Below are 16,724 nucleotides of genomic sequence, written 5' to 3' on the forward strand. Positions count from 1 at the left end.
CTGATGGCTCGGAGCCTGGAGCCTGTTTCCGATTCTGTGTCTCCCTCTCTCTCTGCCCCTCCCCCGTTCATGCTCTGTCTCTCTCTGTCCCAAAAATAAATAAAAAACGTTGAAAAAAAAATTAAAAAAAAAAAGAAACCCCAAGAATACAGCTTTCACCGATTTAATTTAGTTAATTTTACACAGAACTTGTCTTCCGTAACACATACTTTATTTTTCATGGAGATTCTCCGAAGAATAATGCAAATAATGTTATTATTCTCAAATCCACATTAATGATGCTATCATTCTGAGATACTGAATTTGAGAACGGAACAAATACTACGTACCAGGTACTGAGAATAGAGTGTGATTGCAGTATAGTGCCTGTCCTTAGGGTGCTTGTAATATATTGACAGACATCGGAAATTACAACATACCCTATGATGGAAACAGGATGAGGACCTATGGGACTGTATAACAGGGCCCATAGTTAGACTTGATTGGGATGGGAGTGATAATTAATTAAGAAAAGCTTCCTAGAGAACATGATGGCTAACCTGAGATTGGAAGGATGACTAGAAGCCACCTAGATCAAGACATGGGGAAGTGAATCCCAGACAGAAGGAGCAAGAGTACGCTAAGGCCAGACTTGAACACAGTACTGGATTTCAAGGAAGCGTAGGTTCAGTGGATTATGGAACGTAAAGAAAGACGAAGAGAAGTAAGCAGGGATCACGTCCTAAAGAGCTTTTTGATCCCTGTTAAAGCAGCTGGATTTTACCCCATTAACCCCAGGGAGTTACTAAAAGTGTGAGAGTATAATCAGAGACATAGTTTTAGAAAGATGATTCCTTCGGAATGTCAAGAATGGATACGAAGACGGCAACGAGGGAGGCAGAACCCAATTACGATAGAGCCTCAGTAATCCAGACAGAGAGGCTAGAAGAAGGAGTCATTGGCAGGGAGAAAGGAGAGAAGTGGGCAAATTCGAGAGAGCTATCTTGCATGGAATTGTGAGAACACATTTATTGATACACTCTGGGAGTAAGAGAGAGGAAAGAATCAAGGATGCCTCAGATGTCTAGCCTGAGAGACTAGGAGCTGGCAGATAACATCCGTGGAGGCTGACAGAGAAGCTGCCTTGGGAGGGAAGATGACGGTATGTGGGAAGAGAAGAACCCGGCTATGATTGAAAGCAGAAAAACTGAGGCCATTCACTTTTCACTGCATCTTCCACCGCATGGCAATGGCTTTGTTACAGGCTTTGCTAATGAGTTATGTCACTCTGCCTCTGACAGATGGAGGGCCAAAATATCCTCAGCGTTTTTCTAAATCAATTCCAGCACCTGTGTAGACAGCATACAACAAAAATACAGAAATTCTGGGATTCAGTTAGTCCATTGGACCTATTAAAGTAGGATTGGAGAACAGAGTTCTATCTGGCACCCCCCAAAAAGATGATTTTATTATTTCTTTTTATCTAAGAAGTGAGTTTGATGGGGAATATGAATTATGACAGGCCTGGGATTCTCGGTAGAATCTATTTAGATGTAACTGTTTGGTCTTATCTCCCTACTACTCTCCCCCTCTCTCATTCCATTGCAAATGTATTTTTTTTTTTCACTTCTTTGTTGTTCTGGGAATATTCTGATCACATTCCTGCCTCAGGACCTTTGTATTTCTTCTTTTCTTCTCTTCTCTTTTCTTTTCTTTTCTTTTTTCTCAGAGTGCTCTCCCCCCATTATTTGCATGGCTTACTCCCTCACTTTTTTATTATCTGATTTAATTCAAGCTGCTACTTTAAAAAGAAGCTCCTTATTTCAGTGGCTTAACACAGTGTAAGCGTGTCACTCATGCAAAACTCACCAAGTTGGTTTTGATCAGCACATAGCTCCCTTCCAAATTGTGAATCCAAGACCCAAGCTACATTGCTTTTGTGGCTCTGAGGTGGTTAACATGTGGCTTTAGAAGGAGGAATAATGAAGAATATCACATGTGTAGGGGTTAAGTTCTGAGCCGGCCCTGGAATCAGTGCACATCAATTTTGCTCACATTCCGTTGGTAGCATTCAGTTATATAGCCATACCCAGTGGCAAGGGAGGATGGAAATGACCGCTCGCTTTGTGGTTAAGAGAGGGGGGGGATCAGATTTTTTGATGAGCAGATTGCCATTCTCTACCATGATGATTTTACTCAAATAACTCTTTTCAATGAAGTTTTCTCTGATCACTATAACATTGTAAAACCACCCTACAACTTTAATTGGTATTCCTTTTCTTCCAGGCTTCATTTTTTTTTTTTTTTTCGCTCTGTAGCCCTTAACACTATGTCACAATCTACACGTTTCAGTGTAGCTTGTTTATTGTCTGTCTCCCCCTAATAGAATATAAGCTCTACGAGGGCAAAAATTATTGCCTGCATTCATTGCCATATCACTGGACACTAATAGCCTTCAATAAATATTTGTTGCGCTGTAATCATACATCTTCTTCACCTAGAATTAGTCTTACGTGGCGACACTTTTACTCATAGATTGGCATTTTGACTCTAATTGTGTTTCCCCCACAAAATGTGTCAAAGAGATTTGTCAGTAGAGAGAAATAGAGCTGTCAACTGGTTCATCTCAAAGCTCAATTTCAAATAGTCCTTCTGTGCACTCATGCATGCTTTATAAACACTTTTATGCATGTAAGTGTGTTGGCTTAAGCAAAATTCTTAGCTAGAAATAACAGTTCACTATCCAGATTCACCTTTTTTTTTTTTAGCTCTTTATTTTCTCTACCATTTCTTAAATGCTATTAGTAAAGCCCTAGACTAAAACGGATGCTTCTTTTTTTTTTAATTTTTTTAATGTTTATTTATTTTTGACAGAAACAGAGACAGAGACAGAGTATGAGCGGGGGAGGGGCAGAGAGAGAGGGAGACACAGAATGGGAAGCAGGCTCCAGGCTCCGAGCTGTCAGCACAGAGCCCGACTCAGGGCTTGAACCCACAGACTGAGAGATCATGACCTGAACCGAAGTCGGACGCTCAACCAACTGAGCCACCCAGGCGCCCCTAAAACGGGTGTTTCTGAGGACAAATTATAGCCATACAACCAACTCTGAAGTGTTCACTGTCCCGATTTACGGATGAAGAAACCGAGGCCCATAGAAATTTAAGTAACTTCCCCAAGTTCACACCCTCAATTAATAATTTGCAAGGCCTCGATTTGGTCTTTTCCTTTCAGTAACTCACCACTAAGCTTCATGATATCCCTCTTCATTCTCTTATTATTTTCCTTACTATTGAGAAATAAAAGACTGAGAATCTTTGATATGTTATTTCTCTCAGGAGCACTACTCTTTAATAAAGCACAAACTGTGGACAAAATGAATAAATGTCTAGTTGTGTAACTCAAGCACTAACCAGGTACGAGGGGCATGTCAATTTAAAAATAGTTGATGCTTTGGGGCACCTGGGTGGCTTAGTCAGTTAAGTGTTCGACTCTTTGATTTCAGCTCAGGTCATGATCTCCTGGTTTGTGGGTTTGAGCCCCACATCGGGTTTTGTGCTGCGAGCACACAGAGCCTGCTTGGAATTCTCTCCCTCTGCCTTCTCTGCCCCTCCCCCACTTGGATGTATAATTTCTCTCTCACTCTCTCTCTCTCTCTCTCTGAAAATAAATAAGTAAACTTTAAAAATTAAAAAAACTAGTTTATGCTTTGGTTCTGATTCTGACAAGGTCCCATAGAGGGTGTGACCTGGGGAAGTTAACATGTGTGGCTAAATATGAATTTTTTTTTTTTTTTTTGCCTTAAGGAAGACCTTATATTCCTTTGAATGTTGGTGAAATTTCTCATGCTTCAAGATACTCATTTTATTTTGCTCAGAACAACAACGTGCTGTCTGGGAGAGACATTCATTTAATATCAATTGAGTCGCTTGATGGAAAACAAACAGGAAAAATTTAGTTAATGGAAGTCATGATTAGCTTTGTCGGTATGACATCACAGTTGTAAGAGTTGTATGTCATTGTAAACAAGGTCTGAAAAGATTATTTTTAAAGCAACTCAGTAAGTGCTTACATGGTGTTCCTCATGGACATATGGCACAGAAAAGAGAAAAACTGTCTTTACATAACATACAACTGTCTGGTGTGAATGTGTGCTTATGGCTTGGAATAAAATTTCCAGTAGAATGTTAAACATGGACTCAACATGGCTGCACCTCAGGCCACGTGGGTAGAGGTGAAAATGACGGTGACTAGAAAACTGAATGAGATGACTCAAACCGTGGGGCGCCCGGTGGCTCAGTCGGTTAAGCATCCGACCTCACCTCAGGTCGTGATCTCACCGCTGGTGAGTTCAAGCCCCACGTCGCGCGCTGTGTTCACAGCTCAGAGCCCGGAGCCCGCTTCGGATTCCGTGTCTCCCTCTCTCTCTGCCCCTCCCCTGCTCATGCTCTGTCTCTCTCTGTCTCTGTCTCTGTCTCTCTCTGTCAAAAATAAATAAACATCAAAAAATTAAAAAGAAAAAAGTGCATCCGCCAAGGTGATGATTCCCATGTTGAACACGCACGTGAGGAAGGTATACACAATTACTGTATCCACTGTGAATGGGAAAATGTGTTCTTTCTAATATGGTGTATAATTTTCAGTTAATATGCACAATCAAATTAACTATGCAGTGTATATGGACAGGTGTTGATTCTGTCCACATCTTCTGAAATTTCTGTGTTCTAGTTCGCCCAAAACTTAGAGAAGTACTTCTTCTTCTTCTTCTTTTTTTTTTTTTTTTGGAAGACGGGAGAGATGAGTATACAAAAAAAAAAAAAAATTCAAATGGGAAAATATCTAGCACTTGGCCTGAAACACTTGGTCGATCCTCTCTTTCTCAAATCATGCCATGTAGGGGCGCCTGGGTGGCTCAATCAGTTAAGCATGTGAGTTGATTTCGATGCAGGTCATGATCTCACAGTGGGTGAGTTCAAGTCCCGCATCTGGCTGGCAGCGCGAGGACCAGCTTGAGATTCTCGCTCTCCCCCCTCTCTGTGCCCCTCCCTTCTTCTCTAATTAAATACATACAAAAATAAATAAAACTTCAAAATCGTGCCATGATTTGGCACCCTTCCTCTTACCATAACCGCAGCTCCAGAGAACGTGTTCATTAAGAGTTAATGTGAAATTCATTGAATTTAACAGGACATCCATAACTCTTCCTTTCTGATTATGCAGATTTCTCCCCATCATGATATGTGCTTCCTTCAATTGCATTAAGAGCATTTGTAATGTAAATGGCAACAGAGCCAATATTTCAAACAGAAGCCATTCTTTAAAAAAAAAAAAAAAAGCTAAATGTATTGAAATGCCTCTAAAAGTAAAATATTTAGCACTTAATTGCAGATGGGTAATGTTAAATATCCCATTCATTATTATTACTACCACATGCCTGAATAAATCCTACCATAAGCATTAAGCGAGTAGGTAAACAAAGAAATAACACTTCATGTGATGAATGCCAATATAAAGCACGTTTAAACTGTTGTGTCAAGAGACAAGCCTGGAAATGCTAACTGTGTTCCTTTGCTCTTCTGCAATCATCTGAATACATAAATTCAAATTGCAGCTTTTAAAACTTCAAATCGAGGCTTTTGAAATTTCAGAAAACACATGCGCTTGAAAAAGCAGATTATAACAAGGTCCTGGTGGGATTTGGGCACCATCTTTTTTGTATTTCAAAGGATAAAAAACAAACCTATACAAGAAATGACTACCGAATGTTTTCATATTTCAAAGAGATGCTGTACTTTTTAAAAAATTAAATCATCAGGAAACTTTTCCGCACACACTGTGTGAAGAGAAAGATTAGGGCAACTGGCTTCGCCAAAACTTTTACTTTTTCAGTCATGATTTATTCTATCTGGAAGTCCTGAAGAATTTTCTAGATTAGTATACAGTTACTATCCATAAGGTCATATGCAAGTCGCTGCCTTTCAAACTGATGCTGAAAGTTAATTAGAAAGCATACTTAATTATTTAAAACGCATGGATGAGTCCCCAATACACTCCAAATGCCCTGTAAATATAGAAAATTTATCGGATTTGTACTGAAAAGACAGTAATTCTTCAGAAAATAATTTACTGATTTAATGGAATCCCTATCACAATCCCCGGTGAGATTTATTTTGATATTTGACCAAATGATGCTCATATTACAAAAGTTGGGATAGCTAAGTGCTTGATGTAGTGCATTACTGTCAAAAAATCTCCAGTAGATCAGTAAACAGAACCTCATTGCATATAAAACACAAAACAAAATGAGGCAATCACCACAAATCAATAGAAAATAAATTGTGCTGGGAGAAAAATATATCAATTTCTGAAAAACCCTTCAAGGTCAGAAACTTAGCTATATAAATTGAAGATGGATTAAGTTTGTACTCTTTGAAATGAAAGTATAATGTCCTAGAATAATATAAAGGTGAATATTTAAGCAACTAGAGGATATTCATAATTTTCACGGTAGTGTCAGTGAAAAAGATAACAAAGAACATGACAACATTTTATTTAGAAACAAACAAAACTATTAAATTTCCCAAGGTAAAAAGGAAGCTAGAAAAATAGTCTCGGTAAGTATTTTTCTGACTTTTTATTTTTTATCAAAGTGGATAATGTGAAAGGAGCTTCACCAAATAAAACACTGAGGAAAAATGGGCAACAGACGCAGCAGACCATTGGTAGCAGAAGCAAATGACAAATACACACCAATACACAAATGTTTTTCAACTTTTCTAGTAATAAAAAAAAATCCGTGGCAAACTCTTTTTCTTCTTTCAAGCATATAAATCATCATGCACTACAGCAGTAAACGTGTGTTGAGACAAGTATCTTATAACTGTTGGTGGAGGTGGATGGGAGTTCTTATTGCCAGCATGGCGAAGAAATTTAGCAACGTGTATCTAAATCCTTAGTATTCTAATCGTTAACTTTTCTTCCTTATTCGAAGCAAATTAGCAGATCCGTAAGCCCAAATGCATAAACAAATGTATTTGCTATAGGGTTATTTATTATAATGAAAAAGTGGAACCAAACTAAATGCCTACTAATGAAAGAATGGTGAAATACGGTGTACCTACTTATGGGTTATTGCTCAGATCTTAAAAATCAATTTTTCAAAGAATAATTAATGACCTAAGGAAATACAGTCGAATATTCAAGTTGGAAAATAGGTATACAGTGTTTATAGAGTGTAACACCAATTAAATATATAAATCCCAATTATCATGGTTAAGCACATTTTCCCTCTTTTCCTTGGCTGGATATTCTTAAAAAAGAAAAAAAATACACAAGTAATTAATTTGAGACGTGTTTGAAGCAGAAGTTTGGGGATATTTGCTTTTAGACTTTTTTTCAAGGTTTGAGGCACTTTTGACGGGGGGTGCGGGTATTACTTTTTCTTGCTCTTCAATTTTTGTTTGTTGGGTCTGGGATTTTTTTCTCTCCCTGATAGGGTGAATTTCTAGGTGAGGGCTGAGAAAAGCTTTACCCATCCGTCTAGGTTTTACATAGGTAAACTGATTTTAGCAAGGTTTTAGTGAACTAAAATGAGGAGGAAAATGGTAGGAGTAAGGTTGCTGCTCTCAGTATTTGGGACACTACGCAATATGACGGAGCCAGATACTGAAGGAGACAAAGATCTGCAAAAGAAAAAAGAAGAAAAAAGAACGATAAGGTAGACTCACAAACACCCTTGAAACCTAGACCCCAGTATTTGAACCACCTTAGAACTTGTAGATGAATAAAGGATGTCTCTAATGGAATTTTTCCCTTTAAGAATTGCTTCTCAGTCCAGAGTCTGTGGAAAAATGGTTCTATTCACATTCTAAAGCTGCCAGCAGTTGACAGGAGCCCTTTCACCCTAGGGGTTAGTAAGAAGTATCACCAGCGCTATGACTACCACGGGTGATTTCAACCTCCTCTACATGCTGTGCCCCAGTCCACGCCAGAGAATTCACATGGGGTGAGATAGCTTTGTAGGGAGTATACTTTTTCTCACGAGGCTCTGTTTCGTCTCTTCTCCCCTTTCATTTCCCTAAAGTCAAAGGGAGGGGCTTGGAGATCATCCCTGAAAACAAGTACGTGGAATGCAAGCAGGGAAGACCATATTGTTTTTCAGCTGCGTATTTGTTGAGCTGAAGAGCTCCTTCCCAAGTCCGTGTAGCTTTTCGAGCGGCCAGAAGAATACTCTAGGCGCTCCTTTGGCTTTTCCACATCACAGCTGGGCAAGCGGAGGAGGAGCAGGAGCCACAGGTTAGCCATCCGCAAGAAAGGAATGAGTGGCTGTGAAATGGCCGTTTTCCTTTAATTTTTCAATTTAAATAAGCAGGAGGGAGAGTTGCTAATCTTTAATCTGAGAACGAAGGAAAAAATGGGCTCAGAAGGTGCCAAACGTGAAGTGTAAATTATTAGTGCAAAAGTTAGTTGACCGTGTTTTATCCACCGACCCGTTGCTGGGGATTCTGAAGCCTATATTTCCAGCTCTTTGAGCTCCAGGTCTCTTATTTTCTCTACTAGTGATTTCCCCTAAGTATCTGATGCAATGAAATGCACTCTCATCTGGAGTAAATATTGTCCACTCAGCTAGATAAGGTGGAAGTACTCATAGACCAGATGTCATGGTCAAATGAAGAGCGTAGACTCTGGACCCAGATGACCCAGGACTGAATGCTCGACTGACCGCTTACTAGCTGTATGAGTTTGGGCAAAATACTAAGCTCAGTTTTCTTTCATCTGCAAATGCGAAAAGATGAGTACCGTGTCCTAGTAGGAATGTGGGGACTTGACACTTGATTCAGGGCTACCACGAAGTAATTGCTCACTAATTCCTAGCCACACATACCAGTCTGTCTCCTTTCAAGTCCTGTTGAAGCACCTTCTCCATTTTACATGTATCCTGTCTTACCCTTTTGTCTTATTACGTCTTGACGATTTGAACCTTCAGGACTTCATCCCTGACCTCTTATGATAGTCTCATACTTGATTCATCAGTCTCTTGTCATACAACCCTTAGGCACACCCATTCTCCATAGTGTAGTCACAGTGAGCTTTGGATCAAATAAATCTTGCCCTACTCAAAACCGTTAAGTGGTTCATCACCTACAAATTGAAACAGAACATTCTAGGTGCTTCATAACTCAACGTCTACTCACCTCACCAACTTCATCTCCTGACCCTTCCTGTATAAATCTGGAATACTTTGCTAACAGATAACGTTAGCGTAAGGCTTTAATGTAGACACCCTTACTTTTCATGTACAAGAGGGGCCAACACATTTGTCATTGGCAAAAACTTGTGTAATCAAACATTAAGTCCCGTGGAAAGTAAAGCCAAATCTCACTGACTCTGTTCATGGAAAATGAGCTCAATCATCAGGCAGGTAATGCCGGTAATAATATCCACTCACAATTATAAACTAAAGATAGCAGTAAACAGTCATTATGTTATGAATTTTTAAAAAAATTCTGGACCTATCAGCAACTTGGTAGCAAGTGAAAGAACCCAAGTCATTATGTCAAGTGCTGGGAGGCTGTGCATATGAATTAAATTTCATCCGTTCTAACCTGCACATTTTATCCCATTGAAATCAGTGAAGCCAGGATGGGTTTTACAGTCTCTGCTTGCCAGGACGCACACGGTTCCGAAGAAAGTCCAGGAAACAGTAGTGGAACCCTCTTAAGAAATGATATGTTGGCAACACTCTTGCCACCGCGGAGGATGCCAGGGTGAGGGTAAAGATAGAGGTCAATTATCCTGAAGGGAAAAGTGATATAAAGGAGAGGCAAGTTCTAAATACGACAAAGTTTTAGGACTACCTCACTAATTTTTCACGTATGGTTTACTTTTTACGTGTATGACAAAAAATATACAGAAATCTAAAAGAACAATTTCTTCATCGGAAAAGCTTCTAAATGATAACCCTTATCTAAACCCTTATCTAAACCCTTATCTAAACCCTTATCTAAACCCTTATCTAAATGATAAGGGTTGAATCAGTACCATGCCTTTTCCAGCTCGTGCCTGGCAGACCTTAGGATGATATTATATGACCTGCAAGTGAAGATATTCTCTCTCTCTCTCTCAAATAAACAAATTCCAGTTAACATATAGTGTATTATTAGTTTCAGGTGTAGAATATAGTGACTCGACACTTCCATACATCACCCGGGGCTCATCGCAACAGGTGCACGTTTTAATCCCCATCACCTATCACTATTATGAAGAATGGGAAAGATTCTTTTCAAAGAGAAACACATTTAAAATGGAAAAGCATGATGGCAGAATGCATTCATTAATGCAACAGTTACTGATTTGCTATCTGTTTTCTGCCATCCATTGTTCCAGGAGCAAGAATTATGGCAATAAATAAAAATCTTGGCTGTCAGGAAGCTTCATTTCATGTGATAGACATCATATAAAATAACACAAGTATAGTGTTTGTGCCTTTCAAGAACTAGGAATTTGGTAGGAGAGGTGTCGTTTTCTTTAGGGTCATCAGGAAAGACCTGCAGGAGATGATGGTTGAGGGAAGGACATTGAAGGCAGAAAAATACAGCAAGTACGAAGAGTCAGAAGCAGGGACCCATGTAATGTACTTGAGGAGCACAGCAAGGAAGCTAGAGGGCTTCAAGAAGGATAAGAGAAATACAGAGTAGTTGGAAATGAAGTCTGAGAAGTCAGGAGATTAGGGATCGGCAGATTTCCTAGATCAGTGCTGGTCAATAGAAAAATAAGGTGAGGGGCGCCTAGGTGGCTCAGTCAGTTAAGCGTCCAACTTTGGCTCAGGTCATGGTCTCGTGATTTGTGGGTTCGAGCCCCCATATCGGGCTCTCTGCTGCCAGCACAGAACCTGCTTCAGATCCTCTCTCTCTCTCTCTCTCTCTCTCTCTCTCTCTCTCTCTCTGTGCCCCTCCCCTGCTTGCTCACTCTCTCTCTCTTTCAAAAATAAATAAATATTAAAAAAAAAAAAAAAAAGGAGTTGAGCTGCTTATGTAATTTAAACTTGTATAGCTGCTACATGTTTTTAAAAGGAAGTAGGGACAGGTGAAATGAATATATCTTATTTAATCCAATATATTAAAAATATTACTTCAACCTGTACATGATATAGAAAGTACTAAGGAGCTGTTTTCCCTTCTTGAAAAAAATGTTTCAAATACTTTTGTTTTTTACAGCAGTTGTAGGTGCTCAGCGAAGTTGAATAGAAGGTACAGAGATCACTTTGATATCTGGTGTATATTTTACACTTAAAGCACATCTCAGTTCCCCTTACATCATTTCAGGTGCTCAGTAGCCACAGGGAAGGTGTCTACCATTTTGGACGGTACAGATCTAGACCCTCATAGCACGCTGTACGGACTTTGACTTTGCTGTGAACAAATTGGGAAGCAAGAGAAGAGTTTTGACTGTGACAGTGACATGACATGACTTGGGTGTCCGTAAGATCCCATATCATGACTTGGGTTTTCATGAGATCTGCTTTTTTGAGATTAGACAGAGAAGAGAGTGTCCCCTCACATGCCCCAGAACAGAATTTGAACAAGTTCCCAACCTAGAGCAAAACTGAGTAGAGACAAGCATACATTCAAAAGTGGACCTGGTTTGGGAAGTAGTGTAAGAGTAGTTCTCTCAACGCCCTGTCTTTGCACAGGCTGTAAATAAGATAGGCTGTGTCTTATTTCGACCCATGGGGATCTCTTGTTTCCTCTCATGGACTGAGATCATCAGGGCAAGCTATGCAACATATCTTTCTTTAATCCTGATGCCCAGTAGCCTTGTTGGAAGTTAGTAAGCCCTCAATAAATATTTGTTAAATTGAAACAAAAACAATAGCTAAACATCCCCCAAATGGAAACATTCCAACTATCCACCAACAGAGATATGTATTTAGATAGTTCAAAACTCTGCAGCCAGGAGAATAAACAAATTAAGCTCTATGCCACGTGGTTGATTATTGTAAACATTCTGTTGAGTGAAAGAGACAAGACACAAAAGAGGATATAGCATATCATTCCATATACTCAGTGTTCAATATAGACAACATAATCGAAGTTGACAGGATACTGGTTATACTTGGAAAAAATGCCTGCAAGGGACAAGAGGGGCCCCTGGGCTTCTGATGACATTCTATTTTTCTGGTTATTTGTATACTTTTAAAAAATATTTTGAGCTCTTCAGTCATATGTGTACTTCTATATATATGTATATATATAGAAGTGTATATAGACATATACGTATATATATGTATTTATATTTTACTTCAATTAAAAGCTTACATACAGGAGATATATCTCTCAAAAGTTGTTTGAGGTGCAGACCATTTTGTTCAACGGTGTTACTATTCAACATGTAAGGATAAACTTATGGCCAATAAATGAATAACATATTTTAACTCAGTTTTCTTCTTTCCTCCAAAAAAGATGGTGAATCATAATTTGGAAAACATTTTAACATGCAATAACTTAGTGTTGTTTTTTTTATTCCCTTGTTTTTATTTTTAACCCAACAATTTACCAGAAAGGTGTATTTTTTTTAAGCACGTTAAAACATGCAACTTTATATTATGTAGTTGTTCCACATAATATACAGTACAGAGAACAGCCCCTCAGAACTAAGAATTATTCAACCCTAAATGTCAGTAGTGCTGACGTTGAGAAACACTAATTTCATGACATAATGTTGTTGGAATTTTAAAATTAGAATTTTTTCTTCACTAGTTTTTATCGCTTATATTTTAGAGATTTTTGAGAGATTAAAATTGCTTTGTTCAGGGGCGCCTGGGTGGCTCAGTCGGTTGAGCGTCCGACTTCGGCTCAGGTCATGATCTCACGGTCCGTGAGTTCGAGCCCCGCGTCGGGCTCTGTGATGACAGCTAGGAGCCTGGAGCCTGCTTCCGATTCTGTGTCTCCCTCTCTCTCTGACCCTCCCCCATTCATGCTCTGTCTCTCTCTGTCTCAAAAATAAATAAACGTTAAAAAAAAAATTTTAAAATTGCTTTGTTCAAAGTAAATGAATTTTGTTTAAAAATGTGTATTGCTAACATCTTTTAATTTGTTTCTTTCCTTGAAAGTGTTACCATGGTTTTTGTTTGTTTGTTTGTTTGTTTCTGAGTTTCCTTTAAAAAAAAAAGAAAAGTTTGAGAAATAAGTTGTTTATACCAGTTTTATTCTTATTTCTCCAGGCTAGAGGAACAAAAGAATATCTTGTCAGAATTTCAAAGGGATGTAAATGAATTTGTTTTATGGTTGGAAGAAGCAGACAACATTGCTAATATTCCACTTGAACCTGGGAATGAGCAGCAGCTAAAACAAAAACTTGAACAAGTCAAGGTAATTTTGTTTTCTAAAAACCTCCAAGGACTACTTGTATAAAGAGTATATGAGTCTATTTTTTAATATATTTAATCATTGATTTCCTGCCCATTACATTATTGATAGGTCATCCGTAAATTTTCTCAAAGCTTTATTTTGTTTTAACCCAGCGTTTCCCAATGAGCATATTTTTTTGTAAAAAAAAAAAAAAAAAAAAATCTGTGTGCGTGTGTGCGTGTGTGTGTGTGTGTGTGTGTGTAAAATATGGCAGTATTTTGCAAACTAACTTGAAATTAACTTTGCACATATTGGAGAATTCTGCAACTGCAAATTATTTCAAAAACCGGAGAGACTCTAGAAATGAATCCTATTTCTTAGGAAAGATCATAATTGCCAAATCAATCTCACTATCTCAGCCTCTAATTAGAGGTGTTCGATTCGCCTGAAACAATGTTTGTTTTGTCTGGGACTGGTTGGGAGCGCGTGGTGTTGGTTCACATTCTATACTGGTTGAATAGGCATCCAGCTTATTCAAGTGGCTTTTCATGCCTTCCTACTGTGATGTCTGCTTAGTACTGATTACCCCAGCTGGCTGACTGACATGCGCTGATTGTGCAGTTCGATTAACTTCCATGGTTTTAGTCTCAGGAAAGAAACTTATTTGGATCTGTTTTGCTGTAATTCTTGAAGGGAAGGTGAAAGGGAAAGGGAAATTAACATTTAATCATCCTCTATTATGTGCTAAGTATTAGATGTACTTACATCTGCTATTTTATTTAATCTTCATATAAAACTTTCAAAACGGTTGCTGTTATTCTCATTTTACAAGGTCATACAATCAAAGGGAAATGAAATTGCTCTTTTATCAATGATTCAGTTGGTTTGTACATGCAAATTAGACTCCAATGTCAACCACTTATTTCTGTGAAACAAGAAATTTGTACCTGAAGAGAGGATAAAGTATAAAAATAAAATTAATGTTAAATTCGGTGAACAGATACTGAGTTCCTACCATCTATCAGATATCAGAAAAAAAAAAAAAAAGAAAACAAGTTTTGGATCTGTAGTTCATCTGAAGGTGAGGCTGTCAAAGGAAAATGAACTCAGTCTTGTTCTTGAAAATCAATCTTTCCTGCATGTATTGAGTGTTATATATAGCAATATAATTGATAACTCATTTAAGAGACATGTTTAGTGGGATTTACTTATTAATAAACAGGCATTGATTTTCTTTTCTCCTTAGACAGTCTAGATCAGCAGTGTCCAATAGAACTTTCTGTAATGATGGTAATGCTCTATATTATCCACTGCAGTAACCACAAGCTGCATGTGCCTTTTGAGTACTTGAAAGGTAGTATGACTGAGGCACTAAGTTTTTAATATTATTGAAATTTAATTAATTTAAAATCAAATAGCCTCATGTAGGTAATGATACTGTTTTGGACACTGCAGCTCTAGGTGGCACAAATAAATAAAGAAAACCATGGCAGTTTTGTAAGTCTTGGGAAAGGGCATTTATAATGTGATGCTGAATGAATAAAAGAAATTCAGGAATGTGGAGGAGTTACAAATAAGGGTTCTTGAATGAAATTGCCCAAGTTTGAACCACAGCTCTGTCGCTCGCTGCTTTTGTGTCCTTGGAGCTGGTATTTAACCTCTTTGTTGGGATTTAAGGTCTCTGTCTCAGTCTTCTTCCGTATAAGATGAAGATAATAGGGTCTACCTCATAGAATTGTGTTATCTCAGTTAACTTTTATAATATGTGAAGAGGTCAACACAGTGTCTTGTACCGAGTATGTTCTCAGTATTAGTTATCTCTCGATATGATAATGCATTTTCTTAATCAGTAGTAAATTATAGCATGGAGGCTTAGTACCTGAGAGGATGATGAATTTACCCAGATTGTTCTACTTCTGATTGCGATGTGTTATTTTGGAGCTCGTCCTGCCGTGTAACACCTTGTTTTTCTTGAAAAGAATCTTTGAGGGGTGAGATATGCTGGTCCTTTCTAGGATAGGCCTCTCTACTTGGGAGTGAGTGCTTTGGTCCATCAGTTCTGTACTCTTTAGAAAGTGGTTTGTATTTGAGGTACCCGTTGGCCTTCAGTCAAGTTGCTTCATTTTGAGAGACTAATCAGTAGAGACAAAGACAAGATAGTTGGAATTGTGCTGTAATTCATTTTAAATGTTGTCGCATTTGTCTGTTTCAGTTACTGGCGGAAGAGTTGCCCCTGCGCCAGGGGATTCTAAAACAATTAAATGAAACCGGAGGAACAGTGCTTGTAAGTGCTCCCATAAGCCCAGAAGAGCAAGATAAACTTGAAAATAAGCTCAAGCAGACAAATCTTCAGTGGATAAAGGTTAGACATTAACCATCTCTTCTGTCACGTGTGTTAAATGTTCCGAGTGTTTGTATCTGTTTTGGTTCATGGGTGTTTTATTGCTGGGGGCGGGGGGCGGTGAGTGGTGGGGGCCCGGTAGGTGGATTGTTTTTCCAACCTGACCGTCTGGTTTGGCCATATGATTCATTATAGTTGGAAAGAATGGTGATGGTGGATGACAACATATTCATGAGCAAATGCCAAAATATTACTTTGCGTTGTTACTTTGCGTGAGCCACTCTAAGGAACGAGACTGGAAAAGGGGTGAAGTAGTTCAGCGTTCGGGTGCATATTGATGGTCTTTAAGCAAGTTGGAGGTGGCCCACTTCAACAAAGATTATGAATCACAATTACTTATCCTTACTTCTGGCGCAGACTTAGTCAGTGAGTAGTGCACACTAACCTTCTCCCAAAGGTGTTCCATGTATTTGTTTCTTTGTTCATTCAGTTCCTTAGGTTTGCTTAGTCACCTAACTTGTGAGTCTTTGGCTTTCTACCTTGGATACTTTATAACTTTAATATTTTTAAATACTTATCGTATTAATGCATACATAGTCTTTAAAATCAGCGGCGCGTATGAATTGATCACGCCAAGCAACATCGATCTATCAAAGGCAATTCTTTTCCCATCGTACTGCTGTGAACATCTGTGCTGGCTCAATAACAATGACCCCGAAGTGACTCCTGCCCCAGGAGAGAGGAAGAAAAGCACACAAATTCATCTGACTATCGCCCCAGCAGACTGGGGCTGGGGTCAGACATATGGTCTGACTATGAGTCCCACCCACCAACAAAATCTTCTTAGGAAACTACATTAAGAAGAGCACCCTCCAGTTCACTGCTTCTTTTCCTTGTGACTGCGTCTGTCCCTCCACCAATACCATCGTGGCTCAATAACGATCTTCAGCTTTACTGGGACGTAATTCGCATGCCATACAATACATCCGTTTTAAAAAGTATATTTCAATGATTTTGGTGTATTTATTGTTTGTAATTGTGGGAAAATACATATAAC

The 16,724-nt window shown here is 38.7% G+C and overlaps 1 protein-coding gene across 18 annotated transcripts in view; it reads left to right on the forward strand.

Annotated features, from left to right (window-relative positions):
- DMD (dystrophin) overlaps window positions 1-16,724 on the forward strand; it is a 2,111,713-nt gene that overhangs the window by 1,322,769 nt on the left and 772,220 nt on the right. For all 18 annotated transcript variants that reach the window (XM_053892047.1, XM_053892050.1, XM_053892044.1 and 15 more), the window contains 2 exons: window positions 13,200-13,347; window positions 15,539-15,688. In XM_053892047.1, the coding sequence (XP_053748022.1) occupies window positions 13,200-13,347; window positions 15,539-15,688 (298 nt within the window). The remainder of the gene's footprint in view (window positions 1-13,199; window positions 13,348-15,538; window positions 15,689-16,724) is intronic.

This window comes from Panthera pardus, unplaced genomic scaffold (assembly GCF_024362965.1).
Source record: "Panthera pardus isolate Hobbes unplaced genomic scaffold, ASM2436296v1 HiC_scaffold_27, whole genome shotgun sequence".
Lineage (NCBI taxonomy): Eukaryota > Metazoa > Chordata > Mammalia > Carnivora > Felidae > Panthera > Panthera pardus.